This window comes from Microcaecilia unicolor, chromosome 5 (assembly GCF_901765095.1).
Source record: "Microcaecilia unicolor chromosome 5, aMicUni1.1, whole genome shotgun sequence".
NCBI classification, from domain to species: domain Eukaryota; kingdom Metazoa; phylum Chordata; class Amphibia; order Gymnophiona; family Siphonopidae; genus Microcaecilia; species Microcaecilia unicolor.
The window spans coordinates 235,348,834-235,369,143 of record NC_044035.1 but is presented as its reverse complement, the minus strand read 5'-3'; the positions used below and the strand labels follow the sequence as shown (position 1 = coordinate 235,369,143).

At 42.5% G+C, this 20,310-nt stretch overlaps 1 protein-coding gene across 1 annotated transcript in view; it reads left to right on the top strand.

Moving 5' to 3' along the window:
* POGLUT1 (protein O-glucosyltransferase 1) overlaps window positions 1-20,310 on the top strand; it is a 62,645-nt gene that overhangs the window by 31,495 nt on the left and 10,840 nt on the right. Inside the window, exons 9-10 of the mRNA XM_030203892.1 lie at window positions 1,397-1,564; window positions 5,552-5,608. Coding sequence (XP_030059752.1) covers window positions 1,397-1,564; window positions 5,552-5,608 — 225 coding nt within the window. The remainder of the gene's footprint in view (window positions 1-1,396; window positions 1,565-5,551; window positions 5,609-20,310) is intronic.

Genomic DNA, 20,310 nt, shown 5'->3' with positions numbered 1-20,310 from the left:
ATATCAAAACCGATCATATTATGATCACTGTTATCAAGCGGCCCTCGTATCGTTACCCCCTGCACTAGATCATGAGCACCACTAAGGACTAAGTCTAGTATTTTTCCTTCTCTTGTCGGCTCCTGAACTAGCTGTTCCATGAAGCTGTCCTTGATTTCATCAAGAAATCTTATGTCCCTTGCGTGTACAGATGTTACATTACCCCAGTCTATATGCGGGTAATTGAAATCCCCCATTATTATTGTGTTGCCCAGTTTGTTTGCGTCCCTGATTTCCTTTAACATTTCCGCATCCGTCTGTTCGTCCTGGCCAGGCGGACGGTAGTACACTCCTATCACTATCCTTTTCCCCTTTGCACATGGAATTTCAATCCACAGTGATTCCAAGGAGTGTTTTGCTTCCTGCAGAATTTTCAATCTATTTGATTCAAGGCTCTCGTTAATATACAATGCTACCCCTCCACCAATCCGATTCACCCTATCACTACGATATAATTTGTACCCCGGTATGACAGTGTCCCACTGGTTATCCTCCTTCCACCAGGTCTCAGAGATGCCTATTATATCTAATTTTTCATTTAGTGCAATATATTCTAACTCCCCCATCTTATTTCTTAGGCTCCTGGCATTCGCATATAGACATTTCAAACTATGTTTGTTGTTCCTAAGTACATCATGCTTAGTACTTGACAGTATTAATTGGCAATCTTTTGTCTGATTTTTATTGTTATTTAAAGATACCCGATCTACTACAATCTCTTTTGCAACCTCACTATCAGGATACTCTATCTTCCCTGTTATGGTGATATCTTTGAAAGATACCTTATCCCGAACCATGCTCTTTTGAGCGACTGTCGGCCTTCCCCCCATTTCTAGTTTAAAAGCTGCTCTATCTCCTTCTTAAACGCCGATGCCAGCAGCCTGGTCCCACTCTGGTTAAGATGGAGCCCATCCTTTCGGAATAGGCTCCCCCTTCCCCAGAATGTTGCCCAGTTCCTAACAAATCTAAAGCCCTCCTCCCTGCACCATCGTCTCATCCACGCATTGAGACTCTGGAGCTCTGCCTGTCTCTTGGGCCCTGCGCGTGGCACAGGTAGCATTTCAGAAAATGCTACCCTGGAGGATCTGGATTTCAGCTTTCTACCTAAGAGCCTAAATTTTGCTTCCAGAACCTCTCTCCCACATTTTCCTATGTCATTGGTACCCACATGTACCAAGACAGCGGACTCCTCCCCAGCACTATCTAGAATCCTATCTAGGTGACACGTGAGGTCCGCCACCTTCGCACCAGGCAGGCAAGTCACCAGGCGATCCTCACGTCCTGGGATAAGAGAACTGGAGTCCTGGGCAGGGACATGAGAAGGAACAGATAGCAGCTCATCACGCTCTCCTTACAGGTACCTGTTTAACTTCCGTGGAGTGGCTGCCAGCTTCCGGCTGAAACACCTCTTTCTGTGTGGTTCACTGGTCTTCCACGTGGGTGCGGAGTGGCTGGAGTTCTTCTACCCACAGCTGAAGCCCTGGGTGCACTTCATCCCTGTAAAACAGGACCTCTCAGACGTCAGGTAGGTGGGGAAATATCTGTGTGAGCTGGAGGGAAAACCACATACTAGAAGTAATGATACAAAGGAAAAAGGAGTGCATCTTCCACACACATTGGAAAAAGGTATAGTGAGATGTACTAGACGTTCAAATAGTCTTATTGGACTTCAGTTAATGATTCTTTAGATGAATGATCTGGCTGTGTTCTGGAAAGTAATTTATTTACTTAGAGTATCCTGTCTTACAGTATGTTGTAAGTACTTGGGCTTGGGAAGAAAATTTTGCTCAAAATAAGGGGACTGGGACTGGCAGCAGATGCAAACTGTATTTCACTTTCAATTGGGTTATTGTGTAGAGAAAGTTGTAAGGCAGTTAATGGAAGATTGGATTTGATGTACCTGTGGTACTCTTTCAGCCTAACCAACCTGTAACTGTGCCTCTGCAGCTGTGCCATCTGGGTACAAATACTGCGCTCCCCCCCCCCACACACACACACACTATTTGCTTCAGTACTAGAATCTCCAAAGTAGATAGTCAAAATTTTAACTACAAAAATATTGTTCACATATGAAAAATTAGACATTAGTAAATAGCTGGAAAAATAAGGCCATCCTATCCATATTCATGTGGCACCAGACTATCAGTGTTATAAAACTAATGTTTGAGGATGCTAGGTGGGATTGTGGGTGATAGAGGGGTTTGTTTAATTAGTTGTTGAATTTAAAGCAGGAGCATCCTAAACCAGAATCATGCCCTGTGTAACACTCTCTAAAGAGCTATTTATTTGTTTTTATTTTTTTTCATCCCTGCATCCCTCATCATATACCCTGTGCAGCCACATCACCTACATAGCCCTTGGGACAGCCATGAAGTAAACGCCCTGTCTTGCCTTCATTAGAGTGGACAGAACATATTTTGCCCAAAATTATTAATATTACTTTGAATTTTTTATGTATTCATCTTTTATACTGATGGATTTTGCATCTTCTAATCTGCTTTGGGTCAGTGTTCCCTCTAAGGAGCAACCTGCTGCGTTCAAAATTTTTTTTGAGTGAGCGCTGAAAATAGCCCAACAGCCAAAAGAGAGCCGGGGGGGGGGGGGAGTCCCCCACCACAAGCTATATGCTTGGTTGATCTGTAAAAAGTCAAAAGCTATTAAGCTGTTCCAGTTGGATATGCAGTGCCTTAAAAAGTGGAGGACAAGAGGTAATTTTGGGGGTGGCTTTTTTTTTTTTGTTATGCGACAGCTTTTTAATTTATTTGAAAGCTTCCCACATGTAGATATAAATATCATAATGAGATAAAAGTGGGAGGACGACCAAGGATTCCAAAAACTGAGAAGATGTATAATAATAATAAGGCTGTTTATTGAGGTATAAAGACTCGACACAACGTTGTGTTTCGGCTGTTAGGCCTGCATCAGGAGTCTTGATATCAGATACCTTTAGAGCTGTTAATGAAGGCAAATCCTCTAGAAAAGGAAGTTTTTAAAAAGATCGTTATGGAGGCAAGCGTTCTTGGTTGTCTCGTTGGAATACACGCTTGCAATGGAGTGCTATGTCATAGAATGGATCAAAAGCAGAGCCTTTTGAGAGCACATCTTTTCGTCCGTTAGGATACAGAAAGTGAAAGTGCCTTGTTGCTTTGTAGCCTTTACTGTATGAGACGTGGGGTAAGGGATAATGTATTGTAGAGGAATATTTTCGAGTTATTTCCCAAGTTTTCCACGTCATCACTGTGACCCCTGACGCAGGTGCTAGTCACCAAAACACGGCCCATGTCGGGTCTTGTTGTCAAGGCTTATTCATTAAAGAACTGTGTTCCATTTTTAAAGGCCCATGGTGCTATTTTTTTGTTTGGACTTTAGTTTGTACTTTGGTCCCTCTCGTTTGCTATATCCTTGATTTGTATCTGCCATTTTCAGGGCACAGACCGTAGAAGTCTGCCCAGCACTAGCCCCGCCTCCCACCACCGGTGCTGCCACCCAATCTCCACTAAGTTTCTGAGGATCCATTCCTTCTGAACAGGATTCCTTTATGTTTATCCCATGCATTTTTGAATCCCGTTACCGTTTTCATCTCCACCACCTCCCGCGGGAGGGCATTCCAAGTATCCACCACTCTCTCCGTGAAAAAATATTTCCTGATATTTTTCTTGAGTCTGCCCCCTTCAACCTCGTTTCATGTCCTCTAGTTCTACCGCCTTCCCATCTCCAGAAAAGGTTCGTTTGCGGATTAATATCTTTCAAGTATTTGAACGTCTGTATCATATCACCCCTGTTTCTCCTTTCCTCAGGTCAGCAAGTCTCGCATACATCTTGTAACACAAATCCCATACCATTTTGGTAGCTTTTCTTTGCACCGCTTAATTCTTTTTACATCCTTAGCAAGATACGGCCTCCAAAACTGAACACAATACTCCAGGTGGGGACTCGCCAACGACTTGTACAGGGGCATCAACACCTTTCTTCTGCTGGCCACAACTCTCTCTATACAGCCTAGCAATCTTCTGGCTACGGCCACGGCCTTGTTACTGTTTCGTCGCCTTCAGATCCTCAGATACTATCACCCCAAGATCCCTCTCCCCGTCTGTACATATCAGACTCGCACTGCCTAACACGTAGGTCTCCCATGGATTTCTACTCCCTAAGTGCATCACTTTGCATTTCTTCGTATTGAGTTTTAATTGCCAAAACCTTAGTCCATTCTTATAGCTTCTGCAGATCCTTTTTCATGTTTTCCACTCCCTCCGAGGTGTCCACTCTGTTACAAATCTTGGTATCATCTGCAAAAAGGCAAACTTTACCTTCTAACCTTTCGGTAATGTCACTCACAAATATATTGAACAGAATCGGCCCCAGCACCGATCCCTGAGGCACTACTCACCTTTCCCTCATCCGAGCAAATTCCATTAACCACCACCCTCTGGCATCTGTTCGTCAACCAGTTCCTAATCCAGTTCACCACGTCTGGATCCTATCTTCAGCCTGTCAAGTTTATTCAAGAGCCTCCATTGGGGAACCGTGTCAAAAGCTTTGCTGAAATCTAAGTAGATTATGTCTATAGCACGTCCATGATTCAATTCTCTGGTCACCCAGTCAAAGAATTCAATGAGATTTGTTTGGCACGATTTACCTTTGGTAAAACCATGTTGTCTCTGATCTTGCAACTTATTGGCTTCCAGGAAATTCACTATCCTTTTCCTTCAGCATTGCTTCCATTATTTTTCCAATAACTGAAGTGAGGCTTACCGACCTATAGTTTCCAGCTTCTTCCCTATCACCACATCCGCTCTTCTCCAATCCCACAGAATCTCTCCCATCTCCAAGGATTTATTAAACAAATCCTTTAAGAAGACCCGCCAGAACCTCTCTGAGCTTCCTCTCTAGGTATGACCAGAAATTATGATAGTCTGATCAAACAATTTTCAGTTGATCTAAATATCCCCAATAATTATAGTAGTTTCATCAATGTAAAATGCAAATTTATAACCAGTTGGGAGACTAAGCTTTTATTTTTGCCTAGGACTGGCAGAACCTTTCCACAAAGTTAGAATGCTACAGGACCAGAAGCAGTTAGAAAAGCCTATCAGAGCTAGTCAGGAAAGGAAAGAGGGTATTTTTTGTTTGTTTTTGTCTTTTTGGGAGGGGGGGGGGCAGGGTTAGAAGACAGAGAAGTGCACCACAATACGGATTCACAGGACAAATTAATTAAGCAATAAGCATTAAATTGAATATATATATAATATATCAGGTAGCTAAACCTATAGCCAAAAAGTTGAGAAATTAGAATAAAATAATCAAAAATCACTTAGCAGTATTTTGGTTCAGTTACAGCAAATGGAATCACTATAGGACACTGATTATTTCTGAGCACTTTCACATTGTTTGTTATTTTTTGAATTTGTATTTCTGGATATTTATGTGCCATTGTGTAATGACAGACTTCCTTGGGGTAAGGGATCATCAGAGAGTTACTTAGTCTTTGATTTATTCAATTTCCTTCATTCAGGGAACTGCTACAGTTTGTGAAGGAGAATGATGAAACAGCACATGAGATTGCAGAGAGGTAAGTCCTATGCCTAATATTGTTCAAGACTACAGAATCTCATAGCATATGAGTTTACCCTCCGGCACAAAAATATGAAGGGAGCAAGAGCACTGCTTGGAACAGTGTTCCTCAATGCAAGACCTGGGGGCTATTAGTGATACCAATTGATTCCAGGTGGGGCTCCATAACTGACTCTTTTCTCACAGTACATACTTCCCCCAATCCTGCCCAAAGGTGTGCTGCTGGGACCAAAACAACTGAATTAAGAACATAAGAATAGCTATACCGGGTCAGACCAATGGTCTTATAGCCCTGTATCCTGTTGCCAATCCAGGTCGCAAGTACCTGGCAGAAACCCAATTAGTAGCAACATTCCAGGCTACCAATCCCAGGGCAAGCAGTGGCATCTCCATGTCTATCTCAATAACAGACTATGGACACTTCCTCCAGGAACTTGTCCAAACCTTTTTTAAAACTAGATTTGCTAACCGCTGTTACCACATCAAGTTCCAGATCTTAACTATTCTTTGAGTGAAAAAATATTTTCTCCTGTTTTGTTTTAAAAGTATTTATATGTAATTTCATCCTATCCCCTGGTCTTTGCACTTTTTGAAACGGTGAAAAATGTATTCACTTTTACTTGTTCTACACCAATCAGGATTTTACAGTCCTCAATCATATCTCTCTCCTCAGCTATCTCTTCCAAGCTGAAGAACCCTAACTTATGCTAGTTTTATGAGACTGTGAACAGCAAAGATGTTTGGGCACCACACAAAATCAAGCTCACCAAGAGCCACATGATAAAAAAGACATAACGGCTGTATCAGAGGCAGTGCCTATGGCAAAACTCTAAGGTCAAAGGGCACTAACAAACCAGGCTTGGAGGAATTTGGGACAGGATGATGGCCACTGACTGAGGAGAAGGTGGTGGGAGTTGAAAATGATTTAGATAGGGCTGGAGAAAGGATGTATTGGGCCAGTGTTCCATATTAACGAGCAATTAAGCCCACATTGGTCTTACCGCTGCTTAGTAAAAGACCCCCTTAGTGAACCATGTAACATATTTAAAGAGTGAATGAACTGAAAGGTCTGTGTTTGGCAAAGTAAAACATAAAAAAGTGTGGCTGAAAAAAAACAAATGGATGATGTGGGGAAATGACTACTTACCCGAATGAAATGGATTAAATTAGAAGTCACTATAGAGCTGACTTCAAACATAATATAACAGATTTTGAAAAATGTAGTTCTTGTGCTGGCTTATTGTGGCAGAAAATCTAAAAAAAGAAAAGTGATGACATCAAGATCATTACAACAGTGAAGTAAAATTTAAGAGAGTGTTGTAATGATCATAGCACTGAATTACCATAGTTGCCTCTTGATCGACTTCTGCACATATCATCATCAGACTGCTAGGTCACATGGCAACTTTGGTTACTGTGGCTCCCTTTGAAAGGTTACACATGACATCACTGCAGTAGCATACAAATGGCTTTTTTGCAAGGTCGCTTTGATGCCAGTTATGAGTTACACACTAACTTAGTGGCAAGTGCTCTCCCAATTTGATGAAGACTTGCTATTTTCATAAGCCTCCATACTACCTGATGTTGTGTTTTACCTGTGCTGTCAGGATTTCTGGACCTGCAGCAAACATCTGTTGCAGAATTACAAGCCATTTTCTATGCTCTACAAGTGTTTAAATAGGCATTTATGTTCTGCCTATACCCCAGTACTGGGGTATAAGGCCAAATAAAACACAAATTATATAAAAAAAATAAAAAAAAAAGTAAAATAGCACGCATTAACATATGTATATGAATAAATAGATCATAATATCTCCATGTTTACTATGCCACATGCTAATGTGGCTTAATAAAGAAGGGGGATGTTTTGGGTTTTTTTTTTATTTTCAATTCAGTTGTTACTATCATAAAAATATATAATTCTAAGCAATTAAAATAATTTGAATAAAAAAATCATCCATTAAACCAACCTGGGAGGTAAGAGAATCTAATCTGATGTAATCCAAGATTTGTGCATCGGTCTAATCCCACTTTGAGGTTCAATGTGGTTCACAAAATAAGACTCAAAATAACATGAGGAATTACAAAAATTCAACAATAAATCCATCCTAAAATTTATGAGACAAAAAGGTTTTTAACTTCCTGCATAAGTGCATATGATTCAAGTCCTATACACAGAAGAAGCACATTCCAGATGGTAATGGACCTTAAAAGAAACATAGCATCAAATTGGTGTTGCAACTGTACGCAATTAAATGCTGGAAATTCCGTCTCGCACTCGAGATGAAGTGAAAAAGGAATCTGAAAAAAATTGAATAAGCAATTCTGAGTTGCAACCACAGAAGACATGACATGGAAAATCATGCAAACAACTTTAAAAACAATACACATGTTCAAACAAAGCCAGTGATCTCTCTTCACATGTTAAGAGATACTTTCAGGGCCACTTAGCAATTGCAGGGCCCTGTGCAGACCAGTTCAGTGGGGCCCCTTGTTGACAAGGTGTTTTAAAATAAAGACAAATCAAGCAAAACTTGTACAGAAACTAATTCAGATATGCACAATGCTATCATAGGAAACCTAGTATTAAGCAATGAAAATAACCAGAATTTATTCAGTTCAAGTCCACTACAATTAGGAATTCCAGTTCTCATAGAAGAGAATATAGAGAACAATGTTAATTTTTTTTTTTTTTTGTTACATTTGTATCCCACATTTTCCCACCTATTTGTAGGCTCAATGTGGCTTACATAGTACCGGAGAGGCGTTTACTCTCACCGGTGTAAGCAAATACAAAGTGATGTCGGTAAAGTTCGTGTGGCACAGCCACCTTAGGGAATTGCAGCAGTCACATTGCGAGTATTGATAGTTGTGACTTTGTCATAGATTCATTATTCCCTTGCAACCCAACTGAAGTGTTCTGCACAAACTGGAGTAAAGTGGCATTCTGCCACATGATAGCTAGTGGAAAAGACTGCAGAGTCCAAGTATGGTCCAGCATGTGACACGCATGTCTCCCAGGTAGACATGCGTGTCACATGTCCCAGGTAGACATGTTGGCTATTGGTGTCAAGTAATCTGCTGTATGTTCAACGTAGGTTGCTTCATCCACAAGTGCTTGAACCTTGCTCTTTTCCACATCGAACAGATCTCTGATGCATACATCAGTCTTTGGCCTGCTCAGAAGCAGCTAAATTTGACATCCTGTTGCAGCCCTTAAAAACAATGCTTATGGGGCACCATCCTTGGCTATTCACCTGGCAATAGCATTCGTAAGGTTTTCACTTTTAATTGGATCCATTGGCTTTGTCCGACTCTTCTTTTTCTTGTAACTGGAGTAGGATAGGCTGATGACTAGAAGTAGAAGCCTTAGACTGATGATGTTGGGATGAAGAAAATACATGTTTAGTGTGGAGATGGTAGGATTTAGATGACATGCTGCAATGATACTTGAATTTGCCTTTACAAAACTTACAAATCATTGTTTGCTGATCTTTGAAGGTAAATTGACCGTTAAGCAGTGGCTTCATTTTTGCTTTCATTAAGCAAGACAAAACAATTCAAAAAATTCAGTAAGGGTAGCTATCAAATTTAAATTGCGTTTCCCACCCCCACCCCCAAAGTACAGCATAACTGTATGCAATAGTATACACAAATTAAGTATCAGATTTCACATTCCAAATTGTAAATAAAGGGGAAAATGCCCAGCCCATGATGGTCAGTGTTCTTAAAAGAAGCAAGATCCCTGCTCCCTCCCCACAGATGATAGAGGCAGCCTTGTGGTTCTTCGGTAGTAGAAATGGGGAATTTTGCTCCTTTGGGGAAGGAGGGTTACACACTACTTGGGGTGGGAGGGAATACAGCCCATGTGCTCACAGGCAGCTCGTGAAGGTCCAGCTGGTCCTGCTGTCTCCGAGGCATACACAGGATAAGTAGAGCCTTAGCTGGCAGCAAGCACATGGCCAGCAGCTCTCAAGCACATATTGTTGCTTTGATTATTGCTGCTGTGAGCCATTGGATATTTGTGGGAAGGAAGTTTGGAGGACTGTGGGAAGGAGAGGAGAGAAAAGAGATGCAGAGGGGGGGGGGGGACAGGAGGGAAGAGATACAGTTGCACTGGTTGTGAGTGACTGCATCTCTCTTCCCCCCCCCACACCTCCCATACACACAAACTGTGTGCTGCCTGCCTGCCATGCTCTGTGAATTACAAGGCAGTCAAGCAGGCAACACATAGAGGCATATTTTCAAAGCACTTTGGGAGGCTAAGTTCCATAGGTTTCTATGGAACTTTGGGAGGCTAAGTGCTTTGAAAATGAGCCTCATAGTGTGTTTGGGGGGAGGGGGGAAGGAGGACAGAAGGGAAGAAGAATGCATTCACACTCACAACCTGCATCTCTCCCCCCCACTCACACACACAGTGTGCTGTATGCTGCCTGCTCTCTGAGTCACACAGTGTGTGTGTGTGTGTGGGGGGGGGGGTGGAAGACGGGAAGAGATGCAGTCACACAGCCTGCCTGGGTGCAGACGGGAAGCACAGTGAGGGGAAGGGGCCTCTGAAGGAAATGACAGGGGGGAAGGGCAGGCGAGAGAAAGTGCTGGATAAGGGGGGGGAAGCTGAGAGAGAGCACCAGACCTCGGGGGGGGGGGGGGGGGGGGGGGGGGGGGGAGAGAATCAGGTGACAGCGCCTACCAGCTCGGGCACAGGGCAGTTTACTTGGGTGGGTGGGCGGGCAGGCAGCTAGCTCGGGCACACATGGCAGCGGGAGCACAACTGATATCCAGCAGTTCCCCAGCAGCAGTAGCACTTCATTGGCTCCCTGGATGGCCAATCATGATGAAATGCGGACTGACGAAAGGAGAAGCAATGGTGGCCACAGGCAGGGGCAAAAGCCAGTAAGAAGAACTGAAAGCAATCAAATTTTACCACAATTTTTTAAATTGCAGTTAAGAGTATAGAGGCCTAAGGTGTCGTTTAAATGGGGTTGGGAGGTTGCTGGATTAGAGAAAAGGTCTTAATCTAGATCTGTTAATGCAGTTATGAATTTTGGGCTGCTGTCATCTCTTTATATTGTAGTTCAAAACAGAGCCTTAGTTGTGGTCCACCTGGAATTCAAGACTTCTTGGTAGCCACAGGCTGTCTACCAGGAGATCATACCCTTTAAAACTGTCCTGTTTCATCTGATGGTGCAAGGACAATTGCTGCAATCTGTTCAATTACCCTTTTCTGACCCTCCAGTATTTCTTACACTTCTCCAATGGGTTTAAAAATTACCTCAGTGCAACTCCACCTCAGCGCCACCTCTACTTTCCATAACAACGTTGAGGGAAAAACAGTCTCCATATAACTGCTACTTTTCATAAGGAGCCTAATGAGCATTAATTTCCCAGTTAGAGCTCCACCCCCATCTTGAGACCTTCAATGGGATATGTGGCCACTTCATTCTTGCTCTCTTTGAGTCAAAGGGACAAGCATCTGTGTAATTGATGTCTTGAGAAATGCTATTGTCACCATTTACCACAGCAAGGATGGTCAATAAGTTGTGTGCCCTCATAGGTTACCCTCTGTATACTCAATTCTACTCTAACCCATTTGTCTTATGGAGCTGTGCAAAATTTCTTTTTAAGATATAATTACCTCCTAAAAGTAAGAAGTTCTCCTGGATTGCGATGTTCCTTAGTGGAGATTTGATGGTAAAGTACTGCTTTAGCACCTTGAACATTTTGATGGCAATCTATTCTTTAAATTATGCACATCACTTTCAAACTGGTAAGAATACATCTGAATTCCAGCATCACATCAAGCAAATTGTCATTGCAAAAATCACTACGGCTCTTTAGTAGCCTATGGAATAAAAACCAGTGTCTATATGTTTGACATATTCCTATAAAAGATCTATGAAATCATAAAGACCTTTTGAACCAGTTGCCAAGCAACAACACTGCTAACCAATGGCTCAGTCTCCATTGTATTGTATTTCTCTTAAGTTGTTGAAAGGAGCTTCATTCTCCCTTTTCACCCATGGAGGAAGCTGTTTAGATTGAAAGAGAAAATTTGAGGCTAAGGAGGTGGTACTTCCTGTGTATTTTTACTGAAGCCTCAGTCCCATCTGGGTGAAAGAGCTGTTTATGTCCTTGACTGCAAAAGAGCCCTAGTAGTCATCTTCACTGCCCTAGGAAAAATTGTGTTCTGTGTCATTTCATGATAATTGCGTGGGCACTCTTGTTTGTTTTTCTTTTATTAGGATTTATTAACCAGGGTAGAGTGCAGGGGTTATTTGTTTGATGTGCCATTCTGTAGAGATGAAAGGTGTGTCTGTTAAGACAATGTGCTGAACATCCACAGTACATCTTATGCAAAGTTGTTTAATGTGTTAAAAGTATAGATTTTTTTTTAAGGGACTTACTGCCTTTATGAAGAGATTCACCCAAGGCAGTGTTCAACAGGTATAGCTTGACATAAATAAATGATTTTGTATTAATAGCCCAAAGTTGAGCGCAGGATTCGGCACTCAATACTGTTCTATAAAGGCCGCTTATCCCAGAGTGCCTGTTATAGAATAACATTGAGCACCGATTTTCTTTTTATTGCCGTCTAGTTTTCAACACCATTTATAGAATATCCCCCTAAATGCTGTACACTGCCTTGGGTGAATCTCTTCATAAAGGCAGTTAATACATCTCAATAAATAAAGACCAGTCAGCTTTTTTTAAAATTAATTAATTTATTTTATTTTATTTGTTGCATTTGTACCCCACATTTTCCCACCTATTTGCAGGCTCAATGTGGCTTACATAGTACCGTAGCGGCGTTTGCCAGTTCCAGTTTGAACAAATACAAGGTGATATTGTGGTAGAGTGAGGTTCATGTATGGTAGATTCATTGGGGGGAACTTAGAGAGAAGAGGAGTTAGGATATGTCCATTACAGTCTTTAGTTTCGTTGCGTCACAGGTACCCAGGTTTTTATGTTGGGTCGATGGGGTAGGCTTTTTTGAACGTTTGTTTTTAGTACTTTCCGGAAATTTAGGTGGTTGATCGTAGTTTTTATTTCTTTTGGCAGTGCGTTCCATAGTTGTGCGCTTAGATAGGAAAAGCTGGATGCGTAAGTTGATTTGTATTTGAGTCCTTTGCTGCTTGGGTAGTAATGTAGATTTAGATATGATCGTGCTGATCTTGTGTTTCTGGTTGGCAGATGTATGAGGTCTATCATGCATCCCGGGACTTTGCTGTAAATAATTTTATGAACTATTGTGCAGATTTTGAAAGTAATACGTTCTTTGATTGGGAGCCAGTGCAGTTTTTCTCGGAGGGGTTTGGCGCTTTCAAACCATGTTTTTCCAAATATAAGCCTGGCTGCTGTATTTTGGGCGGTCTGAAGTTTCTTTATGATTTGTTCTTTGCATCCCGCATAAATTCCATTGCAGTAGTCTGCGTGGCTTAGTACTATTGTTTGTATCAGGTTACAAAATATTTCCCTCGGGAAGAATGGTTTCACGCATAGTTTCCACATTGAGTGAAACATTTTCTTTATGGTGGATTTCGCTTGGTTCTGTAGTGTAAGGTTCCGGTCAATTGTTACTCCAAGAATTTTCAGGCTGTCTGAGATGGGAAGGGTGTAACCTGGGGTGTTAATGTTTGTGGGTTTGTATGTATTGTATTGGGATAAGATGGTGAGACAATGTGTTTTTTCTGTGTTGAGCTTTAGTTGGAATGCATTTGCCCATGAGTCCATGATGTTTAAGCGGAGCTTGATTTCATTGGTGATTTCTGCCAGATCGTGTTTGTAGGGGATGTATATTGTAATGTCATCAGCGTAGATGAATGGGTTAAGGCCTTAGTTGGATAAAGGGATCATCATGAGGTTGAAAAGGATCGGCAACAATGGTGATCCCTGCGGTACTCCACAGTCTGGTTTCCAAGGTGATGATATGTTAGTACTTGATTTCACTTGGTATGTTCTGGTGGTTAGGAAACCCTTGATCCATTTGAGAGTGTTTCCACTGATTCCGAAGTAATCTAGGAGTCTTAGTAATATATTATGATTGACCATGTCGAACGCACTGGACTTGTCAAATTGGAGGAGAAGAATACTTTTACCTGCTGCTATTTCCTGTTTGAATTAAGTTAGAAGAGTAAGTAATACAGTTTCGGTACTTTGTGACAGACATAACAAAAGCAAATAAGCCACATCCGGCTACTTAATCAGATACATTACAATACTGGAGGAGCACAATCTCAAATAGCCAGTGAGAACAATAACAATATGCATTCAACTCTCCAGATAACTTTCCACTTGGTCAGAGTATGGCAACAAATGGCCCAAAGCTTCTCCATTTCACGCATGTACCACAGCTTATTTAACCATTTAACCAAAGAGGGACAGAAGGAGATTTCCATTGAGCAGCCAGAGTAATCCTAGCGGCTGACATAGGATGACGAACCAATAAGGCCTGAGTTTTAGTAAGGCCTGGAGGTTTTTTAGGGGGAAAGAAAATATTCAGGTGACCACATTATGGACTTAGAGAGCCAGTACTGAAGTCTGTATTGAATTGCCTTCCAGATGGTACCCTTCTGCCTACATTCTCGCCAGCACAATGGTGATACCATAGGGAACATGTGATGAAGGCAGGCTAGAGTAAGATATCACCTATATAAAACTTTTACAACATTTTCTTTAAAAGGAACAGAAATAGAGATCCTTGGTAAGGCATTTTCAAGCAGAGTCCAATCCTCATCACCCAACGTAATGCCCAATTCCTGATGCCAGTGCAATCGATGCTGTACCTGGGGCTGCATTTGCCTACGTTGGTAAGTGTACAAACAAGAGATAAGACCCCTTGTCCCCTTAGAATCTTTACACAAATCTTCCAAAAAAAGAGTCCTCTCGAATTACCTTGGCCTTTATTTCAGCAGCAGAAAGGAAGTGTTTCACTTGAGTATAAGCAAAAATATCATTCTGAGAAATTGCGTAAGTTTCAGTCAAGGTGTTAAATGGGATAAAGGCCTCATTCTCAAAAAATGGACCCAAAGTCTAAAGGCCCAGGGAAAACCAACTTTAAAAAGGCCCTGGTTCTAGGCCAGGTGGAAAGAGTGGATTATATATTATTGGTGTAAGTTTAGATAAAACTAAGTCAGGCTTGGCAAATAAACCATTCCAGTAGTAAAAGGTTGTCAAAATAGAGGGACACGCATCTTTGTTCAGTGAACGGTATCTACGAGGAAGCTACATTAATGAACGCAAAGAACAAGAACCAACTGAGGCCTGCTCCAAACCTATCCATGGCTTTTGAGGACTAGCATGGAACCATTCAAGAGCAGCCCGAGCTTGAGCAGCCTTATAATACCAATAAACATTAGGAACGCCCAGGCTGCCATTTTTTTTGATCCCGATAAAGTAATGTTCTAGGAGTCGAGGCTGTTTATTAGACCAAATAAAACGAAGGAGACGATTCTGCAGTCCCGAGAGAAAATTACGGGATAAACGAAGAGGAAGAACTTAGAAAACATACATCAAACGTGGCAACACATTCATTTTCAGAGTAGCTATCCTGCCAAACCACAATAAATCAAAAGAGCCCCAGGCCTCCAGATCTTTATATAATTCCCGCAAAAGGGGAGGGTAATTAACTGAGAATAAATCAGAAAAGTTCTTGGTAAGATGAATCCCCAAATACTTGATACTTCGGGTCACCCACCGGAAGGAAAAGGTTTGTTGTAGAGTTTGTAAAACCGGACGAGAGATTCCATAGCTTCCGATTTAGTCATATTGAGTTTAAAACCCGAAACGGAAGAATATTCGGCTAAAAGCTTTATTAAATTAGGCAAGGAAAGTAGTGGTTTGGTTAAAGAGAGAAGGCAAACATTGCCAGTTTATATTCACGACCACACACCTTAATACCCGAGACATTAGGATTAGAACATATAGCAGTAGCAAGAGGTTCCATAACTAAAGCAATTAGCATAGGCAAGAGAGGGCATCCTTGCCGTGTACCCCTAGATAAAAGAAAAGTAGGAGAGTTTCCTCCATTAACACACACACAAGCTCGGGGAGATTTATAGAGTGCTTGGGTCCAACACCGGAATCCAGGCTCAAGACCAAATCGCTCCATGACACTAAGCATGAAGGGCCAATGAACATGATCAAATACTTTCTCAGCATCTAATCCAAGAAGGCACATGGGAATATCAAGCTTTCTAGCTACATGTAGCAAATTAGCCATATGGCGCACATTATCTTTGGCCTGTCTTTTGAGGAACGAACCCAACCTGATCTGGATGAAGTCAGGAAGAACTTTTGCTAGTCGATTGGCTAGGACCTTGGCTATTATTTTAGCATCAGAATTAAGAATGGAAATGGGCCGATAAGCGCACTCCGTCCTATCTTTACCTGGTTTCAGGAGCATTGAGGAAAATCCTCCCCACTCCGAACTTCAGTAAGAATCTCAACTAGTAGAGGGGCAAGCTCCCCCTGAAATGTCTTATAAAAATCATTCTGTAGGCCATCTAGACCGGGGGCTTTCCCAGTGGGCAGATACTTAATAATTTTAGCGACTTTATCCACCTGAATCGGGCCTTCCAAAGAACAGCATTGCGATTCCGTTAAGGAAGGAAGAGTCTGAGATGATGATAAAGCCTCAATAGCGTCTGGATGAATCATGGAATCAGCCGAATGTAAAGACTGATAGAAGGTCTGAAAACGCTGACTAATCAAAGAGGACTTAGTCGAAACATTGTTTCTACCATCGCCAATCTTAAGGATAAGTACATAAGTAGTGCCATACTGGGAAAGACCAAAGGTCCATCTAGCCCAGCATCCTGTCACCGACAGTGGCCAATCCAGGTCAAGGGCACCTGGCACGCTCCCCAAACGTAAAAACATTCCAGACAAGTTATACCTAAAAATGCGGAATTTTTCCAAGTCCATTTAATAGCGGTCTATGGACTTGTCCTTTAGGAATCTATCTAACCCCTTTTTAAACTCCGTCAAGCTAACCGCCCGTACCACGTTCTCCGGCAACGAATTCCAGAGTCTAATTACACGTTGGGTGAAGAAAAATTTTCTCCGATTCGTTTTAAATTTACCACACTGTAGCTTCAACTCATGCCCTCTAGTCCTAGTATTTTTGGATAGCGTGAACAGTCGCTTCACATCCACCCGATCCATTCCACTCATTATTTTATACACTTCTATCATATCTCCCCTCAGCCGTCTCTTCTCCAAGCTGAAAAGCCCTAGCCTTCTCAGCCTCTCTTCATAGGAAAGTCGTCCCATCCCCACTATCATTTTCGTCGCCCTTCGCTGTACCTTTTCCAATTCTACTATATCTTTTTTGAGATACGGAGACCAGTACTGAACACAATACTCCAGGTGCGGTCGCACCATGGAGCGATACAACGGCATTATAACATCCGCACACCTGGACTCCATACCCTTCCTAATAACACCCAACATTCTATTCACTTTCCTAGCCGCAGCAGCACACTGAGCAGAAGGTTTCAGCGTATCATCGACGACGACACCCAGATCCCTTTCTTGATCCGTAACTCCTAACGCGGAACCTTGCAAGACGTAGCTATAATTCGGGTTCCTCTTACCCACATGCATCACTTTGCACTTGTCAACATTGAACTTCATCTGCCACTTGCACGCCCATTCTCCCAGTCTCGCAAGGTCCTCCTGTAATCGTTCACATTCCTCCTGCGACTTGACGACCCTGAATAATTTTGTGTCATCGGCGAATTTAATTACCTCACTAGTTATTCCCATCTCTAGGTCATTTATAAATACATTAAAAAGCAACGGACCCAGCACAGACCCCTGCGGGACCCCACTAACTACCCTCCTCCACTGAGAATACTGTCCACGCAATCCTACTGTCTGCTTCCTATCTTTCAACCAGTTCTTAATCCATAATAATACCCTACCTCCGATTCCATGACTCTGCAATTTCTTCAGGAGTCTTTCGTGCGGCACTTTGTCAAACGCCTTCTGAAAATCCAGATATACAATATCAACCGGCTCCCCATTGTCCACATGTTTGCTTACCCCCTCAAAAAAATGCATTAGATTGGTGAGGCAAGACTTCCCTTCACTAAATCCGTGCTGACTTTGTCTCATCAGTCCATGTTTTTGTATATGCTCTGCAATTTTATTCTTAATAATAGCCTCCACCATCTTGCCCGGCACCGACGTCAGACTCACCGGTCTATAATTTCCCGGATCTCCTCTGGAACCCTTCTTAAAAATCGGAGTAACATTGGCTACCCTCCAGTCTTCCGGTACTACACTCGATTTTAGGGACAGATTGCATATTTCTAACAGTAGCTCCGCAAGTTCATTTTTTAGTTCTATTAATACTCTGGGATGAATACCATCAGGTCTCGGTGATTTACTACTCTTCAGCTTGCTGAACTGACCCATTACATCCTCCAAGGTTACAGAGAATTTGTTTAGTTTCTCCGACTCCCCCGCTTCAAATATTCTTTCCGGCACCGGTGTCCCCCCCCAAATCCTCCTCGGTGAAGACCGAAGCAAAGAATTCATTTAATTTCTCCGCTACGGCTTTGTCCTCCTTGATCGCCCCTTTAACACCATTTTCGTCCAGCGGCCCAACAGACTCTTTGGCCGGTTTCCTGCTTTTAATGTATCTAAAAAAATTTTTACTATGTATTTTTGCTTCCAACGCTAATTTCTTCTCAAAGTCCTTTTTTGCCCTCCTTATCTCCGCTTTGCATTTGGCTTGGCATTCCTTATGATCTATCCTGTTACTTTCAGTTGGTTCTCTTCTCCACTTTCTGAAGGATTTTTTTTTTGGTTCTAATGATTTCCTTTATCTTACTGTTTAGCCACGCCGGCTGACGTTTAGTCTTTTTTCCCTTTTTTCTAATACGTGGAATATATTTGTCCTGAACCTCCAGGATGGTGTTTTTAAACAGCATCCACGCCTGATGCAAGTTTTTTACTCTGCGAGCTGCTCCTTTCAGTCTTTTTTTCACCATTTTTCTCATTTTGTCGTAATCACCTTTTCTATAGTTAAACGCTAGCGTACTTGATTTCCTAGTTTCACTTCCTTCAATGCCAATATCAAAACCGATCATATTATGATCACTGTTATCAAGCGGCCCTTGTATCGTTACCCCCTGCACTAGATCATGAGCACCACTAAGGACTAAGTCTAGTATTTTTCCTTCTCTTGTCGGCTCCTGAACTAGCTGTTCCATGAAGCTGTCCTTGATTTCATCAAGAAATCTTATGTCCCTTGCGTGTACAGATGTTACATTAACCCAGTCTATATGCGGGTAATTGAAATCCCCCATTATTATTGTACAGATGTTACATTAACCCAGTCTATATGCGGGTAATTGAAATCCCCCATTATTATTGTGTTGCCCAGTTTGTTTGCGTCCCTGATTTCCTTTAACATTTCCGCATCCGTCTGTTCGTCCTGGCCAGGCGGACGGTAGTACACTCCTATCACTATCCTTTTCCCCTTTGCACATGGAATTTCAATCCACAGTGATTCCAAGGAGTGTTTTGTTTCCTGCAGAATTTTCAATCTATTTGATTCAAGGCTCTCGTTAATATACAATGCTACCCCTCCACCAATCCGATTCACCCTATCACTACGATATAATTTGTACCCCGGTATGACAGTGTCCCACTGGTTATCCTCCTTCCACCAGGTCTCAGAGATGCCTATTATATCTAATTTTTCATTTAGTACAATATATTCTAACTCCCCCATCTTATTTCTTAGGCTCCTGGCATTCGCATATAGACATTTCAAATCTTTGCTGCCTTAGTTTAAGGGCCAAAGAGCGACCTGGCTTATTATGGTTGACATAGTGAGCTTGTTGTTGTTGACCCCTGAGAAATTGCAACTGATCCGAATAAATATTATCTAATCTTAAGCGGAGGGTCTGTGCCCTGAAAAAGACAGGTACAAATCAAGGTAAGGTATACACAAAAAGTGGCACATATGAGTTACCTTGCTGGGCAGACTTATACGGTCTGTGCCAGAGCCGGTGGTGGGAGGCGGGGCTGGTGGTTGGGGGCGGGGATAGTGCTGGGCAGACTTATACGGTCTGTGCCGGTGGTGAGAGGCGGGGCTGGTGGTTGGGAGGCGGGGATAGTGCTGGGCAGACTTATACGGTCTGTGCCAGAGCCGGTGGTAGGAGGCGGGGCTGGTGGTTGGGGGGCGGGGATAGTGCTGGGCAGGCTTATACGGTCTGTGCCCTGAAATCAAGGTAAGGTATACACAAAAAGTGGCACATATGAGTTACCTTGTTGGGCAGACTGGATGGACCGTGCAGGTCTTTTTCTGCCGTCATCTACTATGTTACTATGTCAAAAACTTTCTCATTGAAAATTCAGCTCGCATCTCCGTTGTAACTCTCGGGACGTCTTGGAAACCAAACATTCCTGAACAGGTTGGAAAGAAAAGAACCCCCCCCCCCAAACTTCCCCCAGAACATACATCACACAGCAGACACTCCCTCCCACCCCAGACAACCCCTCACCCACTCTCACTCTGCATCAGTACTCCCCTCGCCCTCTCCCCCCACCTAACCCCTCCTTCCATCCTTCACCAGACAATGGCCTCAGAGGAGACCAGAATGGGTAAAGAGGAGAAAAGATACCACAGCACCCAACAAACTTGCCCAAACCATCCCCCCACCCACTCCAAACATCCTACCCCTG